Below are 18,103 nucleotides of genomic sequence, written 5' to 3' on the forward strand. Positions count from 1 at the left end.
CACAGAATTCACGTGCAAATTTTATTTGTTTATTTTTGGTGCTCTGGCTGCCGTTTCATTTCCAAAATGGCATGAAAATCACCCACACATAATTCCAGTCAGTCCACACCAGATGTCTCCTTTGGTGGATGTTTTGTGGGTTGCTGGATGGGAACAAGCGCCCAGCAAATCTAATGTCAGTCAGTGTCAGGCTGATTAGACTCTGAAGGTGATATTTTTGACCTGAATGTTCCAGCGGATTTGTTGTTTCAGTCTTGCATATCTGAACATTCATTCAATAGCAGAAGAACCAACCCTTGCTATCTACATCCAGCACCACCATCAGAGCTATTGAGAGGGCCATCAACAATTTACAGGCTTGTTCCAAGTTAAAATAAAGTGTATGAATGTTTGCCCTGTTCCCTAAAGTTGGTAAAGCCCACAAGAAGTAGTTCGACTCATCGGTGCAAACCTGAGTACTCACTTCAAGGGTTCTGCTCAGACCACATGTGCCCAGTTATTGATATGGTCATCTCTATCCCCTCAGCAGTATCCATCTATGTTAGCTTCAATGAGGAATAATTTGTGCCTTGTTTCCATTTCACTTGAAAATGCCCACTGAAATCTGCCACCCTTATTGAAGGCAGATGGGCAACCTCAAAGCCCAGTGAGGACTATCTGGCTGATTGTTGTCAAGGTGATCATGTCTATTAATGTCCTTGTGTCAGGCTCTTTCCAGGCAACACCTCCAAGACCTTGGAGTTTGATAAGCAATGTTGTACATGGAGGTTGCTGATGCTCTGTAAGTGAAAAAGCAAGAATACTTTGCATTCCAGAGAAGCATATGGAGAAAGAATATGGCTTTATCAAGATACCATGTTTCTTCACCTTTCAAGGTGCTATTGACTGTACAGCTTATGTTTTACACATGCCATATGTAAATGTTTGGCAATCACAAAGATAGTGCAATGTCGAACTGGTGTGTTTTCAGACTAACAATCGCACAAATTAATACACAATACTTTTATTCTGCACCAGTTCTCTCTTTCATCAGCATTTGAGCCACTACAAGAATCTGTAATGTGCCTAATATTCACCACGTCCATGACACTTGTACCCATTCCACACACACATGAATAGAACCCAAGTAACCAGGCAACCCACTTCATACTTGAAATGATGTGCTCCACATTTTGCAAAAACTGTGTGAAAATTTAGTGCTAGGCATCATGTTCGTTGACAATGAGGCATGGCAATACAAGAAATATTTCAGTATGTCCTGATTCTGATCATGCACATGAATTTATTAAGTTTTGTAGGGCAATTCATTCAGATCCTCAAAGGTAAACTGTTGGCATTGACCACATTTGTTACTTTCTCCTATCAACTTCATAGCGTCTGTTTGAAGGGTATACTGACACACTGTGAGCTGAGGACTCCTGTCTCTCTCTCTCTCAGTCTTTCTTTCCATGCCCCCCCCCTCCTCCGGCAACCCCAAACCACCCCATGTGCCGAGGTTTTTAGGGTATGTTTTCTCCTATGTTGTCCCATTCATGTCTCTGCTGAAAATGTGTTGCTGGAATAGCGCAGCAGGTCAGGCAGCATCCAAGGAGTAGGAGGGTCGACATTACAGGCATGAGCCCTTCTTCAGGAATGAGGAAAGTGTGTCCAGCAGGCTAAGATAAAAGGTGGGGAGGGGCATTGGAAATGCGCTAGGTGGAAGGAGGTCAAGGTGAGGGTGATAGAACGGAGTGGGGGTGGGGGTGGAGAGGTCAGGAAGAAGATTGCAGGTTAGGAAGGCAGTGCTGAGTTTGAGGGATTTGACTGAGACAAGGTGGGGGGAGGGGAAATGAGGAAACTGGAGAAATCTAAGTTCATTCCTTGTGGTTGGAGGGTTCCTAGGTGGAAGATGAGCCTAGGAACTCAGCACCGCCTTCCTAATCTGCAATCTTCTTCCTGACCTCTCCGCCCCCACCCCCACTCCGGCCTATCACCCTCACCTTGACCTCCTTCCACCTATCGCATTTCCAACGCCCCTCCCTCAAGTCCCTCCTCCCTACCTTTTATCTTAGCCTGCTGGACACACTTTCCTCATTCCTGAAGAAGGGTTCATGCCCGAAACATCGGCTCTCCTGCTCCTTGGATGCTGCCTGACCTGCTGTGCTTTTCCAGCAACACATTTTCAGCTCTGATCTCCAGCATCTGCAGTCCTCACTTTCTCCTCCCATTCATGTCTCTCTCTGTTAAAACTCAGTTGTGGAATGACTTTTTAATATCTGGTCCAGTCAAATTCACCTTCCCTGTAGGAGATGCAAATTGGTGTTAAATAATGCTGCTAGCATGAATTAATGTTACAATTTTACATCCCTGCTGAGGTTTGGAGTCAGTCGAGAGATTGTTTGGAATTGCTTGTAGATTACACCCATGTTCATGGGAGATGGACTTCCTGCATTGGAAGCACTGGGCACAGGTTAATCACATATTACAATTCCTTGCTTGTTTTTCAACTTCATTGAATTTATTGACTTAGAAATTTAAATTGGTTTCCTGACACACAATGACTTGAGACAGTTCAAAAGTGGTTTTGCTGCTAGTTCTTTGTGCTCTGGGAATTTTTTAGAAAATGAGAGAAAAAAAAAATCACCCCTGGAATGAGGTTACAGGCATTCAATACAATCCAATGCTGATAACGAAATGATAATGAATTTTCTTGGTAATATTTATCCTGAAAGAAATGTACATAATAAATTCAACTTGATGTCCAAGAATGTGCCATAGCAGTTGAAGAATGTGATTAAATCTTCGTTTATGTTGATTACACACTTATTTAATTGCTTTTGTCCATGACTTATGACTTTCAGTACACTGACAGGAAAACTTAAAATGTTTATCACTACTCTAAACTTTGGGACCTTTAATTATGTAAGTTAGCTTGCTGAGCTTGAAGGTTTGTTTTCAGATGTTTCGTCACCATACTAGGTCACATCATCACTAAGAGTCTCCGTAAAGCGCTAGTGGTAGTATGTCCCACCTCTCTATTTATAGGTTTTGGTTCCTTAAGGTGGGTGATGTCATTTCTGGTTCTCTTTTTCAAAAGAAGATAGATAGGATCTAAATTGATGTGTGTATGAATGGATTTCTGGTTAGAATGCCATGCCTCGTGCGTGTCTTTGTTTCGCCTTTCCTAGGATGTGTGTGTTGCCCTAGTCAATGTGGTGTTCTTCGGAACTATGTATTATTCTCGCAAATATAATGAAGGGAACACAGACCTTAAATTCCTTCAATCAGGGTTAGTGACAAGAAAATTGATGGAGCACATATTCTGCTTGTTTTTTATATAAGATCCTGCACAGCCAGTTGTATGTTGCAGGATTTAATCTGCAAATGAACCTGACTGGTTGATTGATAGGCAGTGGCAGTCCAAGTGGCTAGCTTGAACTGTTGCCCTATTTTTAATGTAACCTATCATTTGTGGCTGATCACAATAGCCTTTTGGTGCCTACTGAAATTTAATGTTTTTGTATTCTCTGTAGAAATTATGAGATAGGAATTAAATTGTTTTCTTTGTAGGTTCATAAACTCATTGATGCTAAACCAGTGAAGGAATTATTGCATCAGAAGTGGATTTCATTTGCATACAAGTATTTTCTAATGTGGATGTTTTCCTATAGTATGTACATTACAATATTCACCATCTCAAGCTTGTACCGGCCCTTGAAACCAGTTCCACCTGGCCAATTTGGTGACTACATTGTTAAAACTCAAAAGACTCTCGCAGTAAGTATATACAGCATGAAAATTTCAATGCTAGAGTTGTAAAGATAGTATTTCACAGTTTGTGAACTGGTAAACACTTTCTCAAATACAGTAATAAATCACTTTTAATCTATATAGAAAAGTTGAATGGTTGCTATATTAACTGCTAAACTGTTGAAATGTCCAAATCCAGTTTGAAAACGTCAGAATGAGACATTCCACCCCAGCTAGATATATTTGTTTTACACAATCCCTAATGTACTTTAAGATCAAGTAAGAGGGATTATCACTCAATAAATTTAATTCCAAGCAAATCAATTGATTTTAACAATAGACGCTGAGAGTTGTAGGTAGAAGCAGTTAACTGGGAAAGTAGATTGGAGGCTTACAATGTTCAATGACACCAGCAATGATGTACAGAACAACCTCGGTTATCCAAACATCAATTATCCAAATTTTGGATTGTCCGAACAAAATCTCAAGGCCCTGGAAAAACATTATCCATTATCCAAACAATCAGTAATCTGAACAATCAGTTATCCGAACAGAATACTCCCCGCCCGTCTTGGTCGGTTGTTTGAGGTTGTTCTATATTCGCATAGTTTTATAAGATAGTGACAGTCAAAGTTGTTAAAGGTATTGCATTGTGAATTAATTGTAGGATGTGGGTGCTAATAAACAAATATAACCCAAATTCAAGCCAATGGTCATCCAGGTAAAATAAAATAAAAATAAAATTGAATGTAAAAACTTACATGTGCATTAGGGATTTATTGCAAACAGTGTAACAGTCAAACATTCAGTTAATTTTCTTCCTCATTGGCTAAATGTCAATTCTTTTTCTTTGGTTACTAGATCTCTTTTTATCTTTCCTGCTTGATCATTCTGCTTTCACGTTGTCTGGAACAGTTCAACAACCAAATATGTAGATGGTGGGAATTTAAATGCAAAGAGATTAAGATTATTATCTACTGTTAATATCAAACCAAGAACAATTAAAGCCTGCTGGAATGAAGCTCTGAAGTTACAAACATAAATAGACTGAGTTAACTGACAAGAGGTAGCAGAATTGAAACATACATGAAGTTTTTCAGTGCAGTGTTGGAAACAAAGATACCTAGCATGTACTTACATAAATCTTTAAACTTTAATGAGTAGGTTAAAACTTTCTGAACAAAATTAATTTTGAGTTGTATATTTTGCAATGAAGCTCTGGATATCCCATTTCCCAAATAATAAATGCAACCTTATGTCTCTTAAGTTGGATATAGTAACTCTAGGAAAAGAGAAATGCAAGTTTAACAGGATGAAAACTCTGATGTAAGCAAAGATTCAAACAAATAGGACTGTATTCTCACAGATAGTGATTGATGCCAAATCAATTTTCGCAATACATGTTTTGAATTATTATAAAAAGTAATGATACTGAAGTAGGGAAATAGGAGGGGACATGCCTAATGTTGTGAAGGCCAGAAAAGTCAAATTAACTCCAGATTAGCTCTTAAGAAGTCTTAACAGTGTCAACTAAAGGTGGAAGAGTTATGTAGTTAAATATTGTGCTAACTGCATTGATTGTATTTCTAAATAATGTTCTTATACAATATTTTTACATAAAGCCAAAAACTGTAGCTCCATTGCTAATTAATGATCAGTCAATAAGTAGCAGTTTATATGACGCAAGTGAATTGTTACTTATAATGGACATTTTCACATAGTGTTTTTATAGTGCCTGTTTGTCATTTCCAGTAGCGGTTCATTGATGTTTGTATATTATGCTATTAAGAATAATTATTTGCGTATACTACAATGATTTATTTAACAAAGTAAACATTTTAGGAATCCTATCAAACAAAGGAAGACTACTTGAGACTCCTGGGTGAGCTAATAACTATCGTAGGAGCACTGGTAATACTCATCAGTGAGGTAAGCTGAGAAATATTATTGAACTCAGTTATAAACCAGAAGTAGGAACTTGTGCATTACCTCCAGTAGTTACAAAAACATGTACATTGTATCATGTAACTATTACCTTTGTTTTAGATACTGTATTTATACAAAATTGGTCCAAAAAATTACTTTGGAAATACATCAATTGGAGGACCTTTCCCACTACTACTGTAAGTACATGATCATTCATTTTCACCCTTCTCGTTTGTAGCAATCTATTGGAATGCATGTCAAAAAATAATAATTGCTGATGTTCTGGTGTCCAACTGCCCAGACTACCTAAGACAAATGTACGACACATTAAGCATGCAAATCAGGAGCTGAATGTTGATGTTTGGACACCATTTAAGAATTTGGCAAAATTTAGACTTAGTTCAGTTTTACAAAATCTACATCTGTCTCATCAACGATCATTAAAGGGATTCAAATGAAGAACAGATGAAATTTTAATTTGTTGATTTGACTTAATGTGGTAACAAGAGAGGCAGGTATTTTTTATCTGGTAGTTCCACAGAAATTCTGTGAGAAGTTCTTCTCATTTTCCTCCATATCTTATTTGCTGTAGGTTGGATCAATGCTTGATTTATGTACTGTAATACAGTGAAAAGTATTATTTTGCTTGCTATACAGGTGGATTGTACCATACAAAGTGCACCAGGGTAACATTGCAGAGTACAGAATACAGTATCACAGCCACAGAGAGAGAGATCAAAATTAACTTTTGAGAGGTCAATGTAAAAGTCTGATGACAGCACAGAAGAAGCTGTACTTGAATCTGTTCATACATTTACTCAAACCTTTGTACCTCCTGCCTGACGGAAGAGGGGAGAACAGAGTATAATTGGGGTCTTTGATTTTGCTGGATGATCAATTGTCTGAGAAAATTGAACTTGACCATCTAGCTGCAACAGCGTACAGAATTGATTTCTTACTTCTGTAACTGAGACCCAGGGCCTAATTTCTTTGTGTGCCTCAGCTCTTAACCATTGGGTGTGCATTGTTGTTGGTCAATTTTCCAGCCAGAAAATCCCAGTGTTGTCAGACTGGGTTCAGCAATTGGTTAAAGTCTGACAAATCTTGTGTGCAGTTCTGTTTAGCATGCTATGGAATAGTGGTTGTTATGTATTGTAGTTGTATATATTTTGTTGGGACAGAATCCTTTTAAGAATTGAGTCATGTGAGCACTGGTGAGTCACACTGGATAGTCATTAGCCAGGTTTACAGGTTTGTTCAGACTTTTATTGAACTTCTACAGAGTGCACAGCTATGGAATAAAACCTCCTTGTTGCATTGCAATAAATGATGTGTTCAAATGTTCTTTAGTTCTGACTGAAGCCTAATAACTACTTAGTACAAAATACTTTGGAAGTGTTGCAGAATAATGGGACAAGAATCATTCCAACTTTAGTAGCTTGAGATATGAGGAAAGCATTAAAACATTGCCATAACTTAAAAATGATTAATTATGCTTACAGCGTTATACATACTGTAGCATAATAATAAATTGCCTTTGATAAATTTAATCAAGAATCCTACTTTACAATAAGGTAATATAGTAAGTTCAGAGGATCTGAGAACAAGTTAGTGAAAAGGAAATCATTCTAAGATATTAGAGGGAATATTTTCATTTAAAAGAAAGTAAATATTCAGAAGAATCCATTAGGCAACACTGTGGGAAACTAACTTCAGGGACTTTGGAATTTAAAGGCTGAAAATATCAAGTACTCGTGCTTTTTGGGCCAAATGACATTTTCTTGTTCTTTACTTTCATTATCTTCATATAATTTAAAAGTGTAGTGTATATTTTTCTTTACTATTTGTTTGTGCATAAATTGTTTGAGTCTTCCATGAAATCGATGGATGTTAGCAATTTGGATATCTGGAGATCAGATTTGGAGATCAACAATGGTGAACCCTTTACTCTGTCCTAACAAATCCCTTGATCCTAACTTTGCAAGTACATCGCTTTTTGTCCCAGCAGTGTGTTTCTACCTTCTTCAGTAGCCCCTCTGATTTGAGATATACTCCCAGTATAGGAACAGGAAAGAATGGTAAATTTTAATTACTGGCTCACAAGCTCAGGCCTTTCCAAAGCCATTCAAAGTCATTTGAAATACAGGCAGGTGTCACATATTTGTAATTGTCTGGAATGTATACATTTCAAATTACAACTAAATTGAGATTGTCTATAACTCGACTGTCATAACTGGCTTTAAACCCAGAAACAACTAAATATCTTGTTAACCTAGTACACCACTTAATTCTTACCTTACATTTGGCTTTAGTCAATTTTAAAATAGTGAAAGTTGAATTGTTAACAGATTAAAGTAATTTTGCTGACTACTGCATGACTGATCAAGTTTTATTTGAATCCCCTATAGGTAGTCAGCGATCAGACATTAAATAAGTTTGAATAGCAAGAAAAAAGAGCTTGCATTTATATAGCAACTTCGTAGCTACACCAAATCTCAAGGCATGTCACAGCTGGTTAATTATTTTAGAGGTGCAGAACTGGCTTTAAAACAGCATGTTAATGCAATAAACTTGGAAAAGACCACTCATTAGTCTCTCGGTATGAATAAGCTTATGGCAGGTTGATATTTAGACTCCTTATTATGTCAGTTATGCCTGAGCCCATCAGAATTTGGTAGTGCCTTGTGATTTACATGAGAGATCCACAATTTTCCTCAACCTCGAAAAGACAGTAGGTCCATTTTGCAAGAAGCAATTAATGCCCAGTTGGGGAACCTGGGTGAGCAGCGTTGTGGAAGCTGAAATCTATGCCCCTCACTTTATCTCCAAATTACCTAGATGCTACCCCTACAACTATCTCACCCATAACTGTTATCCTGTCCTTACTCACCTTGTACCCTGTGTCCCTCAGTGATTCTAGGTCCCTCTCTGTGTGCATTACCTGCAGTAGCTGCCATTTACTCAGGATCCTAACTCTTGGGGAAGATTGGCCAAATCAGCACTTAATCTGGCTTAATTTGCCTTTCAGAAGTGACACAGGTTTCCCACTGTTTGCTAATCAGTGGGCTTAAATCATGTCAATTACATTAGCTTTGTCTCAATTACATTAGCTTTGCTGCAATGTATACAAGCACAGAAACCAATTTGCAAGAAAAGCACCATAAAGAGCAGAGCGACAAAATAGTTTAGTAATCAATTGAGCCATTTTAGTGTTGTTGATTCATGAGTAAGTGTTGGCAAGGACTTTAGAAATTACTTCCTCCTGGTTGTCCACTTGAGAGAGCAGATGGATATAATTTTAATGTCTCACTGAAAGATGATACCTCCCAGTGCAGGACTTCCTTCTGTTGCACTGGGAGTGATGTTGTATCCATGACATGTATTCAGTGAAGAGCAACACTAATGAGCCAAGAGAGAATGCATATAATGTTGAATAGATATACATCTGTATAATGTGTCATGATTTCTTTTGTTGCTCCAGCACATAAATGTTATATTTTTGGAAGAATATGTGGGAAGACTATAACTAATTTTTGCAAAATTATATCTATATAAAATACTAAAATTACTCACTCCAAGTTTGACTTTATGGTTGATCATGATGCACCTTTCTATTGCTCCAGGGTCTGTTACTCCCTTTTAATTGCTGTGGCAGTCATTATGAGAATCCATGCTGATGCTGGAGAAGCAGTTCCAATCTCCTTTGCTTTGATCATCGGGTGGTGCAACACCATCTATTTTGCCAGAGGTTTTAAAACATTTGGAAAATTTTCTATTATAATACAAAAGGTAAGAAAACAGGCTGAAGCCATTTTGTAAAGTCGACCAAGAGCTATAACATAATAGGCCAGAGTTTGTGGTCAGAATTATGGTAACATTAACAACCCTCACCATTATTGATATTCAAAGCACATAACAACTTCAGGCGAGAGAAAGTAAATGTTTTAAAGGGTAAAAGCTGTCTAAGATGTGTCACTTTATTATTAGATTCTCAAAAACAGTATCTCAATGTTTAATATTCCATTAATACAAATTAAATAGTGGGTCATTCCGCCACCTCAGTAATAGTTATAAAATAAATTTGCCTGAAAGTAGGGGTTTGTCCATTTAAGCCTAAATACCCTTTAAATGGTGTAATGAATCTTAATTTTAACTGACCAACCTCTTTGGCATTGCAACTTAATTATTACAAGTGTGGACTCTCATGCACTAAATTTTAATTACAGTTGTTTATATTTACATTTTTTTCTCTCATGTCTCCTTAATCCATTCTTTCTTTCTCTTCCATAGTTTTGTTCTTTACTTCATTTGATATTGAATTCAATGTTATTGTAACTTATTCTTACTGGTTCAAAGTCTACACTATCCAATAGTTAAAGATACATACAGTTTTGTAAAAAGAACTTGCATTTCTGTAACAATTTTCACAACTTCACTGTGTACTAGAACACTTGCCAGCAATCTAAATGTGGTTGAAGTGTGGTCACTGTTGTGATATAAAAAAAATGGCAGCTAATTTATGCAGAAATCCTACAAACAGTAATGTAGTAGGGACCAGATAATCTGCTTTTTAATCATTGAGGGACTAAAGTTGAATAGGACACCAGAGAAAGCTTCTTTGCCCTTCTTTGAAATAGGGCTAGGGGAGTTCTTTTACATCCACCTAAAAGCAGTTTAATAACAATTCATTCAATTTAAGATATAAATTGTCTTGGATTAATAACTGATCCAAAAGTCAGCACATGCCCTTATTAGCAAACACAGTAGTTTGGCTTGAACCCCAACTATGTAGTTCTTGAAAGATAAATTATATGAATGGAAGCAAGCTGACAGCAATTATTTCATACACTCTATTATTCCTTGAAAATGAATTTTTCCTTTAATTTATCATGAAATCGCTTCTCTAAAAACGTTAACTAGAAAATTGATTGAAGCAATCATTTTTTATTTTACTTGCAATTTTTCTCATGTCGTGGGCCACTTGAAACATGGTACCAAGAGGTAGGAATCAATTTTTGGAAATTCATTCATTTAATCTTATCTAATGCAAATAAGCGACAATAAAAACTCAACTGACATCTTTTCTGCAGAGGTCAGAGGCCGTTTTGCATAATGTGACTAAATACCTAAAGATATTATGGTACTGAAATAAGTATATGGCAGCCTCTAATGAAGGAAACTGGGAAAGGTCTTCAAAGGATATTTTCATTTAATTGGTTTTTTGAGTCCTCAAAATCATGCTTGACCACCATTTCTTTGGGGCAAGAGGAAGAATGGGGGTCAATAAGAAACGTGGAGACAGAAACGTGTCTGCCAATTTGAAGCACAAATCACTGGTTGTGAAGTAATGTTCCTTTTATCACCAGTACTAAAATTAATTCCATAGATGTCATAAGGTTTTGAAATGTTGCAAATTTAGGCAAAGATCAGATTTATTTTTGTCTCCTGGAAAAATATCAAAAAACTACAATTAACAAACTTATTGTTGAAAAATATATTTCTAAGAGTATGTAGTGAGATCTAAGAATTCCATTCTGGATATTGTGTTGGTGTATATTAATGTTTTTGTAGATTTGTTTACCTAATATTTTCATTGTTAATGAGAATAGGTAAATAAGCCCTTTTTTGGTGATAAAGCAATTCATTTAGAATATCAAGTTACATCTTTATCATTTATTTTTGCATTCTTTATCATTAATGATTTAAACTCATTCAGCCATCTTAGATGGTGAGAGAAACAGCAATTGTACCCAAATATCATATTTGCGTATTTTCATTTCCTTACAGCTAATATTTGGAGATTTTATGCATTGGTGCTGTCTTGTATTTATCTGTATCATTGGATTTACCTTTGGTATGTGTTTCATCTGAATAAATATCCATTTGTAACTCTTTTTCTAACAAAAATAGAATGGCAGCTGGAAAATGTTTTGGTCTAATTTTATAAGTTAAACTCTTGCTGCTGATAAAGAAGTAATTTAGAATAGGAAAATGTGTGCTCCTCCCTACATCAAACCTCTGTTTTTAAAAAAGAACAATAATTTTAATTGCAGGTCTAGATGTGCATCACCAGTGTTTGCTCATTATAATGGTCTAACTGCCATATTGTTAGCTGGGAGAAATACTTGCTCTCCTGAACCAGTTTTGGTATCAAACCATTCTTCGTTGTTTAATTTTAAGTTGCCACTTTTATTTTCTCTATAATCTTTGCTCAAAATGTTAAAATGTAATGATGTGGCGTTAGTTACTAACATCAATACTTTGACTTTAGGTACATACATAACTAGTTTTAAATATTGTTGATCTTGGTCTTATTGCGAATCAATAAATTGTAATAAAAGAATAAGTAAAATAACATTTAGGATACTGTAGTGATTGTGGAAGTTTTAATTGATGAACTCTATGTTTTTTGAAATGACCTTGTATTTCATTTCTTTCCTCTAGCATTTTACCTTATGTTTCAGACTCTGAATTTGGCAGATTATCCGTATTTTAGGGATTTTTCAATGACATTGCGCACCACATTTGAGTTGATGATGGGATTGATGGATATTCCTCTTCCTTATAATAAGCCGACTCCCAACAATATCTATATTGCTTATGTCATGTATATGCTGTTTGTATATCTCCTGCTATTAAATTTGTTGATTGCAATGATGGATGACACATACTGGAGAATTGCACCAGAGACAGAGGAGCTATGGAAAGTGCAGGTAAACTTTGCTTTCTTTTAATGTAGCTTGTTAGCCACAATAAATTAAATAAAGGACAGGCAGACATTGTGATCAGGATTGAGGCAATCTAATTCATATTGAGACATGGCATCACTTGTTTATGGAATATACTATTTTTGTATTTGGTGCTATCATTTTGTGGCAAAATAGTATGATATGATGAATCAATTTTCGTCAAGACTGCAGTAACTTGGCATACTCAATCCAATTATTTAAGCAGTAGGAGAAACACGAGCTCATATTTTCTGTGAGGTTAATGATAAGTATATTTTCCCAATCTCTGTGCCTGTATATGTACAAATATCTTGACCAAACATTTGGATTAATTTACAACAGATTGTGCTTTCATGGTTACTACTTATAATTTTTCCTTCCCAGATTGCAGCCACCATACTGCTTCTAGAGCAACGAATGCCATCATTTCTGAAGATCCGCTCAGGAGTTCCAGGAAGATCTCTAGGTTTTGATGATGACAAGTGGTATATTGGGTAAGTAGAAAATTACGTTTCATGATTTCTCATATTCATAACTAAGCCAAAAATGTGTTTCCTTTATTTGAACTGTATTCCTTTATTTTAATATAGGGTTGAGGAGATTCTTCCTGAGACAGAAGGAGGAGCTGGAATGAGCACACAGAGATATTCACAAAACATAAGATGGGACGTGGTTAGAAGAAATCTTGGAAAAATCATAAACATGAAAGATTCTTCTGAATCTACCATTTTATAGGAAACAATAGTGAATTAACAATCTGTTTCTTAAATGAACTATGTTTAATTAAAATTGCTAAATTTTTGATGTTAGTTATTTCCCATATAGAGGCTGAAAAAAATCGAAAGCAGTTATTTCCCCTAAAAATATTATGTAGCTCCTATACTATGAATAACCTTAGTGGAGTTATTTTTCACATTTTATTGTTCAAATATAAGGCCTGTTTTCCTGAAAATACGAAACTTTTTTAGCAAGCAATATGTTGGAACCTTTGGTCCAGAAGACTCCATGCAGTTGGACCTCAAAACTGGAAGTGACCATTTACTTTGTTTTAGCATGAAGTTATTTTACACAGGAAGTGTTCTGAACATCTGGACAAGTAAGCCATTAGATAACTGGAATCTACACAGAAATGATCAGATGGCTGTAAAGAAAGTTTTTATTATAATATTAAGTAGTCTCTTGGGAAATCTAGATCAAAAGAAGCAAAAGAGATAAGTTAAACTAGGAAATAGCGATTTCAAGTTGGACTTCCATGGAATCTCAATAATTTCCAAAGACAGACGGAACCGATTTCAGTATGCCAACCCCTATTCCCAGTGCACTCAATTTATGTCAAAATTGTATGAAGGTGTGGGTTATTGTAGATTGCAAATCAGTACCTCCATCCTGCCTGGCTCCACTTAAGAGTCCTAGTCCTCCACAGGCCAGGTTTTCAAGGAGTTCTGAATCACTGAACCTTCAAAATATTGTGAACCATAGTCTGGATATTGAAACCTTTCGAAAGGTAAGTTCAAATGTTCTCACCTATACCCACCACACCCCCTCCCAATCCCAATGTATGCCCCTTCATCCACTCATCATAATCCCTCAGTAGCCCCCCCCCGGGTCTACCTATACCCCCTTATTCTTATGTCCATTGCCCTTCATAAACTCCAGTCCAAATTGTGACCAAGCCCCCAATTGCCATATACATTCTATGCAGAGCTATTAGTAATAATGTCATGCATGAAAAAAGATCTTTAAAATATTAGTCATTAATACATTACTATCTGGAAATACTGTTTTTACCACTGGTTATAAAGATGCCAATCACTCAGATTTTCAAAGTATAATGTGTGTGGTGGCAATCAAATGGGTTGCTTTGAGCTAGACGGTGTCAAGCATTTTTTAGTGCATTTGGAGCTGTACTCCTCCAGGCTAGTGGAGAATATTTCATCACACTCCTTATAGATTATAGGCTGTATGAATATGTTATTGCAAAATTTTCAGCCTTTAACCTGCTCTTGTCACCATACTTTGTCAAAGGCTGTTAAAGTTAAGTTTGTGGTCAATGGTAAGGCTCCTGTGAGGTTGATAATCGGTATTCAGAGTTAGTAATGCCATTCAATATTAAGGGAGATGGTTAGATTCGTTGCTTAGCACTTTTGTGGTGTTAATATTACTTGTCACTTATCATATGAAGCCTGAATGTTGTCTACGTCAATTGGCAAAAAGGTGACTGTTATCCATTCATAGCTGTGCAGCAGAGCAATGCTATTATGAATACCAAATATCATATTTTGCTTTTGGGAAAGAAGTTTTGTGCCCTTTTCATTACTATTACAATCAACAAACAAAATTAGATAAATGTAATTTTGTTGTGGAAATGTTTCTTTAATTTAAATGATATTAATCATTATGGATCAAAATATGGACATAGTATGGCACATCATTTATTCTCTTGTACTGCAGTAAATTTCAGAGTATCTGTTGTTAGCAAGGTAAGTTTAAGCTTGCTGTGTCAAGTAATGGACTATTTATAGACCAAACAGGATCAAAATAAAAGCAGAAATTAAATAAATTTTCAGTTAATCTGTTTTTCCTTGCTTCTCACCTGCGTTCTTTGACTGAATGGATGCCTGATACTACTAAATCTGACTATGTATATCTGAACAAATATATGTGAAATTCACTGAAAGATCCTGGTCCCCGTCTCTCTGATTTACTGAGTGTGGGTGTGTGTGTCTGTGGTGGGAGTGTGGGGGGTTATGAGTGTCTGTGAGACGGTGTGTACGCACACACATACACACACTCTCTCACAGACACTCATAATTCCCATCCTGCCACACACACACCCACATGCACCCATACACATATAAGTTTGTGGGGTGAATTTGTACTTGCAGAATTACATTTTATTTTGCTCAAAAACTGCATGAATCCTGTAAATCCATTTTTTAGATAAGAATCAGCCTGACCATTGTGGCACAGACAGCCTCATAGGGAGTTAACACCTTTAATACCTTATCTGGCCGAGATGACACCAATTGTTAAAGTGCACTTGAGAATGTAACTTTTAAAAAAGGTTTTGTGATTTACACATAAAAGAACTGAAACCAACATGGTCATTCTAAAAGATGAGAGACTTAACAAACAATCCAGGTCATTTTCAACATATAATTTCAGTTACATCACACTGTAAATATCTGCTATAAATTCTGTGTTTTACAATCTTATTCTCCATAATCACCTGATGAAGAAGCAGCGCTCTGAAAGCTAGTGCTTCCAAATGAACCTTTGGACTATAACCTGGTGTTGTGTGATTTTTAACTTTGTAAACCCCAGTCCAACACCGGCATCTCCAAATCAGGTGTGCATTCAAGGTCCCCTTATTTAAGGAAGGAGATAAATGTTCAGCGAGTCGTTCAGAAAAGACGTATTGAATTATTTTCTAATGAGGATAGTTTAGGCAAACTAGGCTTATTTCCATTGGAATTTAGAGAAGTGATACATGCACTTGATTGGTAAATGGGGTCTTGACAAGGTGAATGTGGAAAGGATTTTTCCTCTTGTGGGTGCATTAGTACGAGGGGACACTTCTAAAATTAGGATTTGTCCTTTTAGGACAGAGATGAAGAGAATTTTTTTTCATAGAGCTGTGCATCTTTGAAACTATTCTTTAGAATGCAATGAAAGTAGGGTCATTGAATATTTTTTAGGACAGGGATGGATAGATCCCTTTTATGCAAGAGAAGATTATCATGGGTAAATGGGAGTATAGAATTCAGAATACAAATATATCAACCATTACCTTATTGAATGGTGAAGCAGGGTAAAGTGGTCAAATGGTCTATTTCTGCTCCTAGTTCATATATTTATATCTGCTTGACCTACAACCATCAGCTGAGATTATAACGATATGTATTGTTCCTAAGTCAAACAGCAATGCAGTATTATTCAATTTTTATTGCTTTTATATCAGTGGAATCAGAAGAGAAAGCTCAAAAAGTACCAAACTTCAGGCAAATTATCTGAGGAGAAAATGGATTGATTTAATTTTGTATTAATACAGTACTGGTAAGTTTACATAAGAAACAGGAAAATTATGTCTCTTCGATAAATGTTGCTAAAAATGTTAGGACTCAAGTTGAGAGAAATGTGGAAGTCTAAATGGGCTTCACAATTCACTCTGAATTGCTGTCAAGGCGGGTACTATATTTATTTCCCATCCATAGGTGGCCAAAGAATAACATTGGAATTTTCAATTGTTTTAACCCAAATTCAACATCTCAAATAGGTAGTGGATTTGGAATGACATTATTATATTGTTGGTTGAGATATCTGGATGACTAGTCAAATAGAATATCTATTACTATCACCTGTTTAATGTTGCTACATATTTAATCAATGCAGAATGCAATTAACAAAACAAGTAAATTGTATGATCTGCACAACCTTCAGAGGAAGTCATGATCGGATTGAATGCTCTGGGCAGGTGCTGTGTATAAATCTGACCACCAAGGACAATTCCACAGTAGTTTAGATCAGAGTAGTGTTGGAAAAGCACAGCAGGTCAGGCAGCATCCAAGGAGTAGAAAAATCGATGTTTTGGGCAAAAGCCTTTCATCAGGAAGGGCTTTTGCCCAAAACGTCGATTTTCCTGCTCCTCGGATGCTGTCTGACCTGCTGTGCTTTTCTAGCGCCACTCTGATCTAAACTCTGGTTTCCAGCATCTGCAGTCCTCACTTTTGCCTAATTCCACAGTAGTGTCAAATGACTTGGAATCTCTTGAGAACCAATTTGACACTGTATTGGAGGGATTTGAGGTTCTTTCTGAATTATGAACAAAGATGCTTGGTATGTCACAACTATCTTGTAATCTGTGACAAGCATTTTCAAAGACTTTTTAGACAAAATCATATGTAAAATTGAATTGGATTTGTTTATTACACACCTGTAAAGCATTATTCTGTGAACACATTTATGCACCAATGTAATTCATCAGCACTTTTTAAACAATTTAAAACATTTTCAGAATAATTAAATTAAAAAGTAACATGTAATAAATATTCAAAACTCATTACTTCTAAGTGATTTAACCATGATTAAAAATGGTTCAAAGTGATTTATGAAACTGTCTTGCAAAAGCGGCTCTTCGTTAATAGTTAGGAAATAGTGCATGTTCTGGAGATTACAGGATGGTCCACTGGTGCACAGTCAACTAGCAACTTAGGAATTCCATCTAATATCTTCAGGTTTGGCAATGAAGAGAACACTCTGGAAATAATGAAACATTCATTCTTAAACTTTTAAAGTAAAATTATTTTTTTTCCTCATGGTTTAAATGAGTCAATCAGAAGACATCACAATTTGATTCCCTAAGTATTATGTTTTCTCAGTATTGGATTTTGTAACAGTTAATTGTTGTCATTATTGAAATGGAAAAAGAGTGAGTATAAAATGATTAATTTCACTGCTTTAAGCCTGAGAAACTGACTCTAGCATGCCACAGCACTTGCTCAATTGCAGTCCAATTACAAAATAGGTCCTCAAATGGGTGTTAAACTTTCTAGCTGTACGTACAATTGACGTCACTCATTAAAGGGAGTACTGACAAAATGACAGTCATTATACTTCTGATATGTTTGATCATGTGCACTCTGTAACAAATAAAAAAATAAACTATAGACATATCTTGTGCCCAAAAATAAAATCTAACTAAGTTCCAATCCAGTTCTCTG

General features: G+C 36.1%; 1 protein-coding gene across 2 annotated transcripts in view; it reads left to right on the forward strand.

Annotated features, from left to right (window-relative positions):
* Positions 1 to 14,899, forward strand: part of LOC132821544 (transient receptor potential cation channel subfamily V member 6-like) — a 36,559-nt gene extending 21,660 nt beyond the window's left edge. For both annotated transcript variants that reach the window (XM_060834172.1, XM_060834173.1), the window contains exons 9-16: positions 3,550 to 3,756; positions 5,572 to 5,658; positions 5,776 to 5,852; positions 9,279 to 9,444; positions 11,443 to 11,509; positions 12,100 to 12,368; positions 12,768 to 12,877; positions 12,974 to 14,899. In XM_060834172.1, coding sequence (XP_060690155.1) covers positions 3,550 to 3,756; positions 5,572 to 5,658; positions 5,776 to 5,852; positions 9,279 to 9,444; positions 11,443 to 11,509; positions 12,100 to 12,368; positions 12,768 to 12,877; positions 12,974 to 13,118 — 1,128 coding nt within the window. In that variant the 3' untranslated portion in view covers positions 13,119 to 14,899. The remainder of the gene's footprint in view (positions 1 to 3,549; positions 3,757 to 5,571; positions 5,659 to 5,775; positions 5,853 to 9,278; positions 9,445 to 11,442; positions 11,510 to 12,099; positions 12,369 to 12,767; positions 12,878 to 12,973) is intronic.
* Positions 14,900 to 18,103: the final 3,204 nt, after the last annotated feature.

The sequence above is a fragment of the Hemiscyllium ocellatum genome, chromosome 13 (assembly GCF_020745735.1).
Source record: "Hemiscyllium ocellatum isolate sHemOce1 chromosome 13, sHemOce1.pat.X.cur, whole genome shotgun sequence".
Classification (NCBI taxonomy): Eukaryota; Metazoa; Chordata; class Chondrichthyes; order Orectolobiformes; family Hemiscylliidae; genus Hemiscyllium; species Hemiscyllium ocellatum.